This window comes from Sesamum indicum, linkage group LG1 (genome assembly GCF_000512975.1).
Source record: "Sesamum indicum cultivar Zhongzhi No. 13 linkage group LG1, S_indicum_v1.0, whole genome shotgun sequence".
Lineage (NCBI taxonomy): Eukaryota > Viridiplantae > Streptophyta > Magnoliopsida > Lamiales > Pedaliaceae > Sesamum > Sesamum indicum.
The window spans coordinates 1,413,946-1,428,641 of NC_026145.1; the positions used below are offsets into that span (position 1 = coordinate 1,413,946).

Consider the following 14,696-nt stretch of genomic DNA (forward strand, 5'->3'; position numbering starts at 1 on the left):
ATGAGCGAATTTGGCAATAACAACAGGGGAAAAATGAGGGTCAGAATTATGGAAAATTCGAACGGGACCGCTCTTAATTCCTTTGGTTTTTTTTTTTTATTTTTATCAGGTACTACTTTTAATTCCGTCAGTACAATTTGTCGTCATCTGGAGCATGACGTCAGTTATTTTTATTAGGATAATTTTCTTTTTTCCCAAAAATTAATTACGTTGAGACTCCTCCAAAATTACAAATTATAATTTCCAGCAAAGAACTCCTCAAATTCACCATTTATATTTAACCATCTTTTATTAGAGTTTGAACGAAAAACACAGATATCACTAAATAAATTTACATAAAAGAGATAAATTTATATATCACTGGCACCCATTTTTTTAATTATTCTTTAATTATTATAAAATCCATTTAGTTCTATGTCTATAATATTGAGTAAAGTTAGCATTTATTACATTTTTCTATTATTATAAAATTCATCCTCATTTAATTCTTATGTATATTTTTGTATTTATAAATATATGCATATATATATATAAAGTGAAATTAATAGTTATTATATTTCTTTCATTATAAGGACAAAGTTATAGTTTAAAAATATTAGATAAGGAGTAAAACTAAAATGTTATGTATGTTTTTTACTAATATCAATATTTTTTATCCAAATTTTAGCAAAAAGAATCAGATATAAACAGGGGAGTCTAAATCCAATTTCATAACTATTTTGAAAAAAATATACGATAATATTATATCTTCTGAAGGGTCTATAATTAGACCTGATTATAAGAATGATTATCCCCAACTCCAAACATGTCTATAGTCTATCTTTGAGACCCATAATTGTATGCTTATGATTTCACCTACTGCCTGTTTATGAAATGTTAATTACATAAATTTAGTTTTTTCTATTTTAATTATATCAAACTTGTCTGGCTCAAGTTTGACAACTAATTAATTATATTGCTTTATAACCAAGAAAGATCAATATTCCAAGAACCCTTAAATGGATGAGATTTTTCTGGAATTTCGTATTTAAAAATTAATTTTAATTTTACATAAAATTTAAATCTCACCACGACCCATTTTTTGTATTATTCTTTAATTATTATAAAATCCATCTTTTAGTAGTTTAATTAGAAACCCAAATAAGTAAACATAACATTCGATTTCCACTGTAAAACTGTATCGATCATCAGATGTTTCAAGAACCAGAATGGTTGTACAGTGTATACTGTATAGTATAAAAAGAGTGACTAAAGTGTAGACAGAAGAAAAAGGAGCCCCAAAAATTGTATAGCACACAGTAAAAAAAGAAGGGAGTACTGTGTAAATTCCAAGGAGAAAAAAAAAAAAGAGTAAACACATACATAACAAGTATAACGATACTTATATACGAGGATGTATTACCCAACTTGAAGCGAAAACATGCAAGTACATGATCCCATAAGGATTTTGATAGGAAGAGGCACAAAAACAAGTACCAATATCATAAAACTAGCTTCATGCATGGCGCTCCTCCCCAACATGGGAGATGGGTTGGGTTGCTCCACTGCTAGAAAGAATGAATGTCTACGATAAATGCAGAATACGTGGGAGCAAATGCTTCCAAAAGATTGTCACAAGAATTTCACCCCAGGGACATCCATCAAGATTCCAAAGAGAAAACAAGATAGATACACGGCATGAAGTGCTAATATGTTACAACTGATCTAGTAAGTCAAGGAGTACCAAATGAAAACAGGTTTTGAGTAACCAAAGATTTTCTGGGAAATGTAACATTATATCAAAGTTCATCTATCATGAAATGAGAGGCAGGAGCTTGATGTTTATTAATGCAAAAAAAGGCCCATCTCCATCCGTACACAGCTCCAACAATCTTCTCTTACCGCATCGGCTGCTGGTTGTAATGGTTCTTCTCTTTCTTCTTAGCAGCAGCAAGTTTTGCACTCCTAGCCGCAGCCTCCATAGCAGCAGCTTTTGCAGCAGCATCCATCTCTTTGTTGGATTTCTTTTTCTTAGCAGATGCCACCTTCTTCAGCCTCTCTTTCACATCAACAGCAGATGCATCTTCCTCCAACTGCTCTGTACCAGCAGATTCCTCCTTCCCATTAGGAACATCTGAACTATTTGGCTGGTCCTGAGGCTCCTTCAACTCTTTGGAAGCCTTATCCTTCTTCTTCTTCTTCTTTGCACTTTTAGATTCTCTCAGCATCTCCATTTAATTGTTCCTCGTTCTTGTTTTTGGTGACATCTGCACGTAACCCAAAAAACAGAGAGAATGAGAGTTCCGGTTTAAATAATACTGATCAGTTTGACTAATTTTACAAAGTTGCCTCACCATTAATTGCAAATATAATTTTATAAAGTAACTGATGAACACAATTAAACCTCGCATTTTATTTTAATAAAGCTCAAAATTATTAACACAAAATACAATAATGAAACCATATACACCAAACAAGTGTAACAAAGATCAGATTAAGACAAGGAATACAAAATTTGGCAGTGATAACACAGATCAAATGCATTCATCTAGAAAAGATAAAACGCAAAATCTTTCAAGTGAGAGGAAACATGATTACCCGATGGCTCATCTTCAGCTTTCTCTTTCGGGTTAACTCCAAAATCAGCTAAAATTGCCTCTAGCTCAGCAAGCTCCTTTTTCCTTCTCTCCTTCTTGGAAAGCTGTCTTTCTGTCTCTTTAGGTGCTGGAGAAGCTTCTACAGGCTTCTGCACCATAGGCTCAGCCTGTTCTTGAACCTCTAGTTCATGATCATGCTCCTCTTCGCCATCATCATCACCTTCATCAAGAAGTTCATCTTCGGTTTCACTTTCCTGCAATTAGGATGGACAACTTACAAGGAGCAACATATACAAGTCGTACATTTCATCCCAACATGTAACCATTGTTGATTCTTTTATTAATAGCAAGGTATCTCATGTCAATATTCTCTTGCACAGAAGTAATCTCCCCATGGATGCTATGCTCTGGAATTCTATTGGTCCAAAAGGCATAAAGTGTTAGGCAAGAGGAAATGGTCTGTCATACAAATGCAACCAATATATCTCTACAGCAAGAGAGACACTGAGATGACTTAAGTAAATATAATTGGTTTAGCTGAAATGAAGTAGATCATACGCCATGCCTAAGAAGAGGTTTATAGTTAAAGTGACTAAAGAAGGTTTAAGAGAGAAGAGGGTAGAGTGATGCAGACTACTATATTATCATCGATAATCATGGTTACTCATCTTTGAGTTCTTCACTTTCACAGTACAAGTTGTAAACATATAATATACAGAATGTCTGGACTGAACTTTTAGGGTGGAAGGCAGGAAACAAACACAGAGATGCTGGACAACAAAATTTGAGCATGAACAGATACAGGGAAAGGAGGAGGGTTGGAAGTTCGAAGACACACGGTTGAATGTAGAGAAATAAATGTTACAGAGTGGGGCGATCGAACTCAACCTGAAAAGACAGATTATATTTCAGGGGACTTGCCAATAATTATTTGTTAGGTCATACAGAGAACTGAAGTATCCTGTTCTGCTGGACATCATGGAAGAAGTCAGAAGATATAAGCAAAAACTTCTCAAGGTTTTGGTATAAAAGTACACCAGAAAGCCTTGGGATAGGATGCTGGATCCTAACTTACCGAAGACAGACAATTTTCTTAAAAAGTATACCAAAATAATCAATGGCGTGATGCATGCACAAAGTTATTTTGCTCTATAAACCAGTTGACATATTCCAATGATTTAAATGGGGATAGATTCATCAACTTGTATGCTGATCAACTTGATGATTTTCTCTAAACATCACCCTATCACAAACAAACAAACTAAAATATCATTATTAATTGAAGGAAATAAATATATCAATATGCATGGCAACAAGTTCAAATATTCAACAGAAGTCACAGTAGGTGGTCACAACAAACTGTCCTACACAGTGACACAATAAGATGAGCTTCATGCAGAAAATCTTCTAATTTAGTAATCTGCTAGGGGGTTGATAAGCCCATACCAGATAAGATATATGACACCTTCTAGAATTACCCTTCAACAAGAGCAAAGCAACGCTAGCAGTTGAATGGCCATGTTGTCGTATGTCATATAACAGGAATGTTACATAGAGAACCACAATACTTATCTTATCTTTACATTGATAAGAGATTGGTATATCTTCTTTTCCAACAATAAAAGCACAAGAAAAAAAAAATGGAAGTCCTCAATTTTTCTGAAGATCATATTGCAGAAATTTCATCCCAAAAACTTCTGGCTATACCAACATCAAGACCCTTTCACCATGTAAAAGGAACAGGCAGATAATGGCCGGCTTCGAAAAATTCTTCGAGGTCATTTCAACCTTAAACAGGAATAGCAATCACATGTTTTCATACGAATCTATTGTGCATATGATAAATACTAAGTATAATATTTTAACAAAAGTACTCTTTGAAAGATCTCAGAAAAACTAAATCCAGCAACAACTGATTACCATTTTCTACGAAATCACTATGCGAGACATGCCCCATATAATATAGACCACAAACAAGTTATTCTAAGCTACATTTAAATAAAACTGCAGTGCCAACTCAAGCAATACACTAAAACAACCAAAGGAACACCGCATTTGAACACAAGCACATTTAGAGGATTGTAAAATTCAAAATCCAGCAAATGATTAGTTCCTTACATCTAACTATAATTTGAGACACAATCTACTATATAAATTACTAAATGACAACTTATCCTCAGCAATATTTCAATAAACATATCTTCAATGTCAAATCAAGCAAAACACTTATCTCTGAGGTGGTACCGCTATCATGTAAATGATTACTTGTATAACAATTAGAAAATTTAATTATAGAACAACAACTGTGGCACAACACGAGTACAAAACACCTCGAAAGGATCAAAGAGAAACCTATCAAATGATTAATCCACTCTGGTCATAACTAGAAAGAATGCATCACAATCACAATTTTCAACAGGCCCATGAATCATTCCAAAATGATAGGGAGTTAATTGATTTAACCAATCAGAATCAATCAAGCATTTAACCAATCAGAATCAATCAAGCAAGGACGGGACGCCACGACTTGCAATCAACAATCACAGACAAAAAATTCACATAACTGAACCACATTACTATGTCCCAAGAAAACAAGCCACATAATATATTATACTTCTCATTGTTATACCTCCACAGGATCAGGTTTTTGAGTCTCTTCAGCTTTATTCACGCCAGAACCACTCCATATGGCCTGGGGAGGAGCAGTGGTGGCATAGTAATCATCATCATCCTCATCATCGACATCCGCCCATGACTTGACTGTCAGAGGCGCCGGAGCCCAGAACACCTGCTTCTCCTCATCGGCTTCCTTCGATTTCCCAGCGGCTTTTGACGTGCTCTTACCTCCCTTAGACGTGGCCTTGTCTTTGTCAGATTTCTTCTTCTTCCTCAAACTCTCCAGAGCAGCAAAAACATTAGTGTTACTCACAGTAAACGATCCCTCATCCCTCCTATTCCCACCTCCAACCATTTTCTCTTATCTGAAAATTCAAAAACCCTATAGAAACACGGGAAGTATATATTGGAATTGAACCCGAATCCGGAGCTCAGTGACAGAAATTCCCGGTGATTTCAGGGAGTCGATTTTCAGAAGTTACCAAATAGCGTCCAGAAAAGCAAACGATTAACAACAAAAAGAGCAAATTCAATCAAAGAACAACAGAGAACTCAAAAAAAATAATAAATTTTCTCAGATTTTTTAATCGACAAGTGACCTTAAATCTCTGATTCTCGGATAAATTGTATGGGCATAATCTTTCTTAATCCCCAGCGTTCGACGGATTTGAGAATGCGATATAAAGAAAGGTGGGGCTATCGGAGAATTTAGGGTTCCAAACAGAAAGAAAGAGAGGCGCTAGGGTTCCGATTATAGAGATAAACGGTTATGTATTTTGGTGCGCCTAGTGTCTATATAAGCGTTATATATAGAGACACTGACATGTACGGGCGTGTGTGTGTGTCTGTGTGTGTATAGAGAGAGAGAGGGCTTGTGAAACGGAGACGAAGAAAGAGAGGGCTGAGGTGTGGTGCAGATAACGTGAGAAAGGAAAGCAGGGTTTATTATATACCTGTGGTTTCTTTACAATTGCTGGTCCTTTTAGTTTCGGTCATTTGCATTTTGGCCCCAGGCAGTGTGTTTTCTAATATTGCAAGTTGTTATGTAAAGGATAATTATAGCAAAGACCAACAAATCTTCATCCTCTGGTCAAAATGTTTTGTTTGGATTAACTATTTTTTTGTTTTCCAAATCTTTGTAGTAAATGAAAATTTGACACAGACTTTGATTCTTGTAATACAAAATCTTATTACCCATATTCAACTTTGGTGTTGAAAATCTTGACTATAATAATTTGATTGTTCACAAAATACAAAATCGTGTTCAAAGGCAAAGCATTTGTACACTACTTTTCCTCACTTTGAAGGCTGCAATTTCTACATACACGAGCTGTTCTTATCATCATCATCATCAATAATAACATTTGGCCATGAACATTTCTCTTTATTGCCATCATCCTACCATAAGATCTTGAATTAAATGCAATACACAAGAATATCAATCAACAACTAGAGTTGCCATACACGGAGATTTCCTATCTTAGAAATCACCCAATTATACGACTTCAAGACAGAATCACCTGATTATATAACAATTACACGGAAAGCTCCTCAAGAATTGTTGTTGTGATATACAAAGACGAAGTAGATTTTGGAAGATTACAACACAGGCTTCCCCCGTCCAAACGCATATCATAGTTTCTTCTGATATAATGACGTGCGAGGTCTCTACGCCACAAAGAATAGAAATATCATGAGAAAGAAAACCAATACAAAGAATATCTTGATCATCAGCCACCGATTTGAGGAGATGCTATTGAGATACTTGAGCAGGGCTCCCTGGGCTCCTTCCACATTTGCCACTGTGTCTTCCATGTTCTCGTCGATCCTAAGAAAAGAAAATTCTTAATCACTGGAGGAATAAATAACTGAATAATTCAATAAATAAGAAGAATAATACCCAAAATGATGTTTGTGTTTCAATATATATTTCAGGTATCTGTAATCTACTGGGTAACAAAATAAAATTATCATACAGTAGTTCTATTCTAGTGGGAGAGAACTTAATGTGCTAGCGGCACTGTTTATACATCACAATGTTATATTGATGCCCATCCACTGAAATATAATCTTAGACAGTTAGATTGAAGCTCAAACTTTTACAGCAGTAACAATTCTCTTCATCCAACTTCAATATTACTTTCATCTGATGAAAAGCTCCTATCAAATTTTTGAATTTCGTGTTTCTTTCCCTCATTAGCTACCTTACTCCTCCCCAGGGGCCAACAAATTAGCATTTTGAGTAATCACTATAAACTATTGCTTCATAATCAAAATGCATCAAGCATATGAATTCTGCATCGTATTTGAGTTTGGTCAATCAAACCAAAAATTTAAACAACAGCACCCAGCTTTGAGAAGATACATTTATGACATTTAGATATAGATTTAAATGAATAGCTCTTATGGTTTAGTGTTGATTCAGAAATAATGAGAAGAATTACTGAGCGATAACGAATGATTGAATTTATCAGATATGGACAGTCTGAGTTAATTTCTTGGTCATAAGGGCACTGTGTTAATTAGCATGTAAAGAATGCTGCCAGTATGTGATAAGTAAAATGGTCACTACCTGATAGCAATCTCTCCCTGTTGAGAAACCAAGGTAGCTAGCTGATTGAAGATATTGCTCAGCTCATGAATTGTAGATTCCACATTTTGAAGAGCCTCAGCTCTACTCTGCATGTAGCTGTCCTGTATGGGAACCACTTGCTGTTGCTGTTGGTTCTGTTGCTGTTGGAGTAATGGCTGAGACTCCCCATCCACCTGGCTCCTGCTAGAGGAGTTAAAGAAAGTAAACCTTCTGGCTAATGAACTTCTTTACATTCTGCATAAATTCACTCCATGCTGGTCCAGCTCAGTAAGTATAAAGAGAAATATTTGACAGAACCTACTTCAGGCCTTTTCAGAAAACTGTTAGAGCACCCAGTTATCTGAAGCATAATATGAACCTCAAACTAACACCATTTCTTGACTAAAAACCAGGAAATGAAAAGTCTTTGAAGGGGAATTTAGGGAGAATAACAACTAACTGGAAACATCCATTTCTGCTCTTACTTAGGGGACAATCGGAACGAAGATTCTCACCCGTTTGCCCATGGAACAGGAGAGTCAGCTGAGGCACTGGCAGCAGATTTCGAAGCCAAAGGACGCTGGCGGATAAAAGGATTTGTTGGATTCTTGGAAACGGAAGAAGAAAATAATTGTCGCCTGTTCTCGTGAACCTTCAGGTTCTATTAAAAAACCAGAAAATGCAGTTTACATCAGTGGCTTTTACAGAAAAATAAACATCAAATGCATCATCAACAAAATGGAAATGGAGAAGCAGATTTCAAGGCTCACCTCTGTTCGCATGGTCAAAACGTCCTTGAACTCCTTTGTCGCGCTCATTAAACGATTCTTCAAATCATCAACAACTGTAGTTGAATGAGTGGTGGTGTCAGCTGATATATGCTCTCTTTCGTTGCGTGCATTGGAGAGAAACTGGAGATCAACCACTGCGGAATTAAGAGCAGTTATATCTTGCTTAATAACTGTAGTTAGCTCCTGGATTTCCACAGTAGGGTCATCAAAAACAGACGTCCTCTTTGCCACTGCAGTAGAAAGCATTTCGTTACCCATTTGGCCATACCACCATAGAATGAAAAAGTATAATCACGTTAAGCATGATAATCTTAAGACAGATAAAGGCTAGACTTATTCTGGTGCTCAGAATAGATCAACCCATAAAGTAAAAGCCCTTCAGCCAAGTTTCAGATACAAAAAACCATGAGCAAATATTCGCAGCATCGGACAAAGACAACCACCAATAAATACATAAGCACGCATGTGAATGGAATTTGAGCATTTATCCATCAAAAAGGATAGCCAGGTACAGAATTTAAGATCTCCAAGAATTTCTACTCATAAACAGCTCTCTCAAATCCAGAAAACAGCAAATAACTTTAGAAAACAACTTGATTGAATTGTAAGGATAATTTTGTAAGACTACACACACAAAATTGTCAGCATTGACCAAATGTAATTAAATGCAAACAATTCTATGGATAATTTCGTAAGACTACACGCAAATGAGAAAAATGCATTCAACCAATAAGTAAAACTCTCACAAATCGCCAAAGCAACGTATTGAACAAGACACAGCACATCAGTCCAAAATACAGCAAAAAATGCGTAGCAAGATTCTGCGGACTATGGTGCACTTGCTCTGTGATTGAATTGGGACTGAAAAATCAACCACAGCTGAAATAATCAAAAGCAGATGCATGCAATTTAATCAATCAATCAAAAAAGAAAGATGCATGCAATTCAACTAATCACTACGATCTCGCGAGCACCAGGAAAAAGACACGCATTCAGTAATTCATCTCAATTACAATTTATACCCAAAAAACGAGTCCAAAATCCAAAACCAACCCCTTACACAAACTTATACCCGGAACAAACAGCAACAGAATTACTAAAAGTACAAATACAATAACTCACGTTTAGCCAGCTTAGCTAGCTTCTGCGACGTCTGGTGAATCCCAAACCCAATTTTTGACGCCCTCCGGTTGAACTCCGACTGCATCGCCATTGCCGACCGTGGCGGCTCCTCCGTCTTTGATCCGCTGCTGCTCGGCCCATTCTGCAAGGAATATGACTTCTTCACCCTTTCCGCTATCCCTAAGAACTCCTGTGTCCGATCCCTAATCGACGCATTACCACTCTTCACATGCATCTTGGCAGATCAAATTTTCAACTCCGCAACAACATAAATGCTTGGAGAACCTCCCCCGGACTTCGAGCAAATTAGGGATCGAGGGGAAGCAATTTGGGGGTAGTTAACCGAATCTTAAACCCTGATATTCATTAGAAAGCAAGGAAAAATAGGGAAAAAAGAAAAAACTAGATCTGCGAATAGGGAAATGAAATTCAACGAAGAAGATTACAGTGAAAATTATGCATTTATCTGTTCCGTGGGCGCTTTACTGCATCAACTTTATATATCATTTTGCTGTATTTTGTTTCACATTGTTATTTAATAATTTATACTTTATTATATAAGTGGGCTAAATTTCTTTTTTGGTCCCAAAGAAGGGGAATTCATAGTTTTTTTTTATTCCATAATTTCCAAGTTTTCTTTTATAATTCCTAAAATATTCAAAATTTTGTAAAGTTAGTTCCAAAAATCTTTTTTTGTTAAATTTTAAATTAATAAATACCCTTCAACTTCTCAATTTATGTTAAATTAACTATTCAATCAAATTCCTTTTAGAAAACTAATTTCATGCAATTACATATACTCAAAAATTAAATTTACTCCAACTTTGTTTAAATTTATTGTTAATTAAAATTAAAATAACATATTAGTATTTATTTTGGATATGTATATATAATTATTGTTATCAATATTGATGTATGTGTTTGGGGTGGCCCAACTCAGAATGACACGGGTGATTGGGGTAGTTTAGCCCAGACAGCTCGAGTAGTCCAAGAAGAAGGGAGAAAACCTAGGATATCTCCTGGCTCGGACCATGATTAAGGTCCAATGAAGACACGCGACCCAAAAGGCCGGCACACATGGCAGTCTATATTCCATCGTGGTATCTAGTTGGCCTATGTGTCAGCAACCACCTGGGAGTGGGACCACATCAGCTTAAGGAGACTTGCATGAGTAAGGAGGGACTCATTGGTGACTAGGACTCCTTGTAGGCGAGGGTATTTCAAGATAAAGAAGACTCTTACTAAAGTACATCCACCTACAGATAAAAAGGTCTTATCCCTTATCCAACCATCCAAACCAACTTCTGCAAGATTCTCAAGAGTAGGATAGAACTCCAGCAGACGGGGCACTCTCTATAAATATACGTTTAGTCCCTCCAGGTAGGGGATGGCTCTCTCACTCTCCAAGCTATCTTTTAAGCACACTACATAATATTCTCACATGTTCTTGCACGTTTTATCAATTTTGCTCACCATATCTCGATTTTCATCCAAAATTTCTTACTTTTTTAATTTACCAAACATGTGCATGTTTATACATGATCAATAATTCTACCGTACATATATTGATAAGTAATATTTAATGAAATCGAAATTAAAATTTGAGATAAAAATTGCAATTACTTAAAAAAAATATTCGGAGTATGGGGCCAAAATTAAAACTTACAAGGCTGATCGATCTCTATAAACAGTAAGCTTTTTGTATGATTCTCAGGTAGTAACGAATGAGCAACCTCCTTTGGTTTTAGTTTCATTTTTTATTTTTGAAACATTAATGAAAGTGCAAAGTATACTTATTTGTATGTTATATAACTTGACATTCGATCAGTGTCATATTACACGAGGTATTGTTTGTTTTTACCTACACCATCAGTCTCCCAAATGAGTGATTTTGTCTGTTCAATTTTTTTCATGACAACTCCTTTCAATTTTTTTCGAAATTTTTATTTTTTTATTAAAGAATACAATAAGGATAAAGTTGACAATTTAATACCTCATCCAAGGATTACATAATTTCACCAAAATATTATGAATGTATTTATAATTTTTCAAATAACAATGAGATAAATGAGGCGTTATGAGATGGATTACTTAAATAGATGACTATTTGTATCCAAAAAATTAAAGATATTAAATATCTTTTTGTACTTTTTATTTTGAAAATATATCAGTAGTTCTACATCGACTAACACACTATTATTATAATATTCAATACGTAATATATCAATATTTTAAATTCAATCAACATATTCAAGGTAAAAAAAAAAATACTACTATCAAAATAGATTAACTACTTATATTTTTAAGATAGATACCTTGTAAAAGATCGTAAATTATTGGATATAAAGATGACGATGACATAAACAATTTACAAATTAATTGATGGAAATATAATTATATAATGAAATAAATTGTTGAAATTATAATAGAATTCACTATAACTAATTAATTAAATGTAAATTCTATTTTGTCATCCAAATTATACATGTTTTCATACTTTGACATTTAAATTTTTTTTTGTCGATTTGTCATTTTAATTTTGTGAAATTTGCATTTTACCATATATGATGTTTTTTGCTGATATTTTTGTCTATAAAACATCACATGTTGCATATATGTGAAAAACATCATATCATATAAACCTTAAATATTACGTGTGCATTGCATGTGATGTTTCTTTTAACAAAAAAATTGGTGGAAAAATAGTTATAATGGACAAAACTTTCATAAAGTTGAATGGGTAAGTTGAAAAAAAAAAAAAAAGAAAAATTCAGACGTCAAAGTGTAAAATGGTCATAGTTCGAATGACAAAATGTAATTAATCTATTAATTAATATTAATTTTAGTAATATGAATAAACTTATACAAACTATAGGGGCAAAATTGACACTCCGCATGCGAAGCATTCACGAAACCCTAGCTTTAGCTTTCCCTTTCCTACAACTAACTTACACATTGGATTAGGGTTTGCATCATATTTTCCCCAAACACTCTGCAGCCGCGCCTCCGCCTCCAACCACCGTACCGTCATGGTTTGTTCTTGCTCTCTGCATTTCCACACACGAAACGCACTCAATCGCCCGCATTCGTTAACTGCAATGGAGAGTCATTTGCGCATAAACTAATGGCTAGTTTTGCATTTATTTGTAAATTAGGCGTCCGAGAAGAAATTGTCGAATCCGATGAGAGAGATCAAGGTTCAGAAGCTGGTTCTCAATATCTCCGTCGGTGAAAGCGGTGATCGCCTCACCAGAGCTGCTAAGGTACGACGCAATCCCACAATTGTGTTCCTTCACTTAGGTTATATGATTTTTTTCTTTTTGTTTACTCACTGCTACCTTTTTCCAGGTGTTGGAGCAACTCAGTGGGCAGACTCCTGTATTCTCCAAGGGTAATTTTATTATTATTTCAACATTTTTTTAACTAACTGTGATTTACTTTCGTGAGTGATAAAGAGATTGGGGTTTCGCCCCTAAGTTTACTCTAGAAGTGGCAATGAAGAATATGGATAGTTGTGATAAGTGTTTTCTTTATTTCAAGAAGGTTTTAGTTTGTGAAATAACGTTACTTGAAATTTTCTGTGTGACAATTCGTTTTATGGATTACGTCTGCTTGAGTTGGTTTTGCATTGTGAGATTTTGCCATTCTGTGAATTATATTATTAATTGGCTGCTTACTGTGGAGCATTTAGATAATAAGTTTTATGACGAAGGATTGATTATTCAAGCTGAATATTACGAGTTTGGAGTTTGGACTGCTTGGGTCGTATTTAACTGATTTACTTCATTTGCACTTTGAGACAGGAAATATTACTTTGTCATAAATATGGCCTTTAAAATTCTTGAAAATAAATTCTTTGGAAGCATGTTCGTGTAATATCTACCTAATGTCCCCAAAGACCTATGAGTCCTGATGGGGGCAGGTTGTTTGTGACTGCTGAGTCATTCACATATGTTTTGGGCTCGACAAGGGACATTTGGTTCAAAACTGTTCCAGTAATCCAAATAGATTAAATATGATGGAGTTTAGATTAAGTGGTTCGTATATATGGAAGGAATAAGGAGGTGGCTTGTACCTGAAGCTGGTATTTTGATCACTTATTTCTAAGTTGGTTTTACTATGAAATTATGGATGGTGATGTGATTTGAAGTACTCAGTTCATAACTTAGTTCTTGAGCAAGTTCCGTTTTTGGGGAGACCATGCCAAATGTAATATTTTGAACATTGGTTAAGCTTTATCCTTCCCTTTTATTTCAATAATAATGAGAAGTATAATGTAGAGCGGACAGAATCAATTTGTTATATTACTTATGTGGTTCTGTTTCTGGCTAACAGCGAGATACACTGTGCGATCCTTTGGGATCAGGCGCAATGAAAAGATTGCCTGCTATGTCACTGTCAGGGGTGAGAAGGCAATGCAGCTTCTTGAGAGTGGCTTGAAGGTCAAGGAATATGAATTGCTGAGACGAAACTTCAGTGAGACTGGCTGTTTTGGTTTCGGTATTCAGGAGCATATTGATCTGGGAATAAAGTAAGCAAATCTATTGGTTGACCTTTATGAATTAGATGTCTTGGGTTATTATTGCTTCTTTAAGTTTGTCGGCTCTCAAGTGTATAGCACCACACACTTATTGCTTTATCTAAAATAAACATATATTGAAAGGAATGGTTCTCAGAACAGATTTTTGTCCATTAATATTTTCAGATATGATCCTTCAACCGGTATCTACGGTATGGATTTCTATGTTGTATTGGAGCGCCCTGGTTATCGTGTGGGTCGTCGCCGAAGGTGCAAGTCCCGTGTTGGAATTCAGCACAGAGTCACTAAGGAGGACTCCATGAAGTGGTTCCAGGTGAAGTATGAAGGTGTTATTCTGAACAAGGCATCCAACATTGGAGCTTCTTAGGTTCCCTATGCTCTGTGTCCTTTCATCCGTCCGTCTAAATTTTTGCTCAAAGTTTTGTAGAATTATTGGTTTGTCAGAAGCGACGATTTTGTTTTCTTACATCTTCAGCAGG

The 14,696-nt window shown here is 35.4% G+C and overlaps 3 protein-coding genes across 4 annotated transcripts in view; 1 reads left to right on the forward strand and 2 right to left on the reverse strand.

The window, feature by feature from the left end:
* Nucleotides 1,549–6,128, reverse strand: LOC105169138 (VID27-like protein). The gene is given in 4 exon segments (XM_020693597.1): nucleotides 1,549–2,199; nucleotides 2,201–2,229; nucleotides 2,570–2,830; nucleotides 5,206–6,128. Coding segments are annotated over 4 exon segments (954 nt in total). The 5' UTR covers nucleotides 5,548–6,128; the 3' UTR covers nucleotides 1,549–1,877.
* LOC105169216 (syntaxin-32-like) lies at nucleotides 6,604–10,192 on the reverse strand. 2 transcript variants are annotated; one of them, XM_020697232.1, is made up of 5 exons: nucleotides 9,678–10,192; nucleotides 8,535–8,785; nucleotides 8,280–8,425; nucleotides 7,765–7,968; nucleotides 6,604–7,020 (listed from the first exon to the last, which is right to left on the reverse strand). In XM_020697232.1, exons 1-5 carry the CDS (start codon nucleotides 9,910–9,912, stop codon nucleotides 6,861–6,863), a joined length of 996 nt encoding a protein of 331 aa, XP_020552891.1. In that variant the 5' UTR covers nucleotides 9,913–10,192; the 3' UTR covers nucleotides 6,604–6,860. The 2 variants fall into 2 exon arrangements, with proteins under 2 accessions (XP_020552891.1, XP_011087907.1); XM_011089605.2 differs by having other exon boundaries at nucleotides 7,765–7,965; nucleotides 9,678–10,190.
* The window catches only part of LOC105169302 (60S ribosomal protein L11-like), a 2,547-nt gene continuing 404 nt past the window's right edge, over nucleotides 12,554–14,696 (forward strand). The window contains exons 1-5 of the mRNA XM_011089711.2: nucleotides 12,554–12,709; nucleotides 12,833–12,940; nucleotides 13,026–13,068; nucleotides 14,013–14,208; nucleotides 14,383–14,690. Coding sequence (XP_011088013.1) covers nucleotides 12,707–12,709; nucleotides 12,833–12,940; nucleotides 13,026–13,068; nucleotides 14,013–14,208; nucleotides 14,383–14,584 — 552 coding nt within the window. The 5' untranslated portion in view covers nucleotides 12,554–12,706 and the 3' untranslated portion in view covers nucleotides 14,585–14,690. The remainder of the gene's footprint in view (nucleotides 12,710–12,832; nucleotides 12,941–13,025; nucleotides 13,069–14,012; nucleotides 14,209–14,382; nucleotides 14,691–14,696) is intronic.

Bases quoted from the DNA above. Each gene is read 5' to 3' on its own strand.
- LOC105169216 (XM_020697232.1), bottom strand. From the start codon at position 9,912: ATGCATGTGAAGAGTGGTAATGCGTCGATTAGGGATCGGACACAGGAG. The intron at 8,426-8,534 runs GTGAGCCTTGAA...GTTTTTTAATAG, and splicing joins TTTTGACCATGCGAACAGAG to AACCTGAAGGTTCACGAGAA. The intron at 7,021-7,764 runs GTAGTGACCATT...TTCTTTTCTTAG, and splicing joins CAGGGAGAGATTGCTATCAG to GATCGACGAGAACATGGAAG.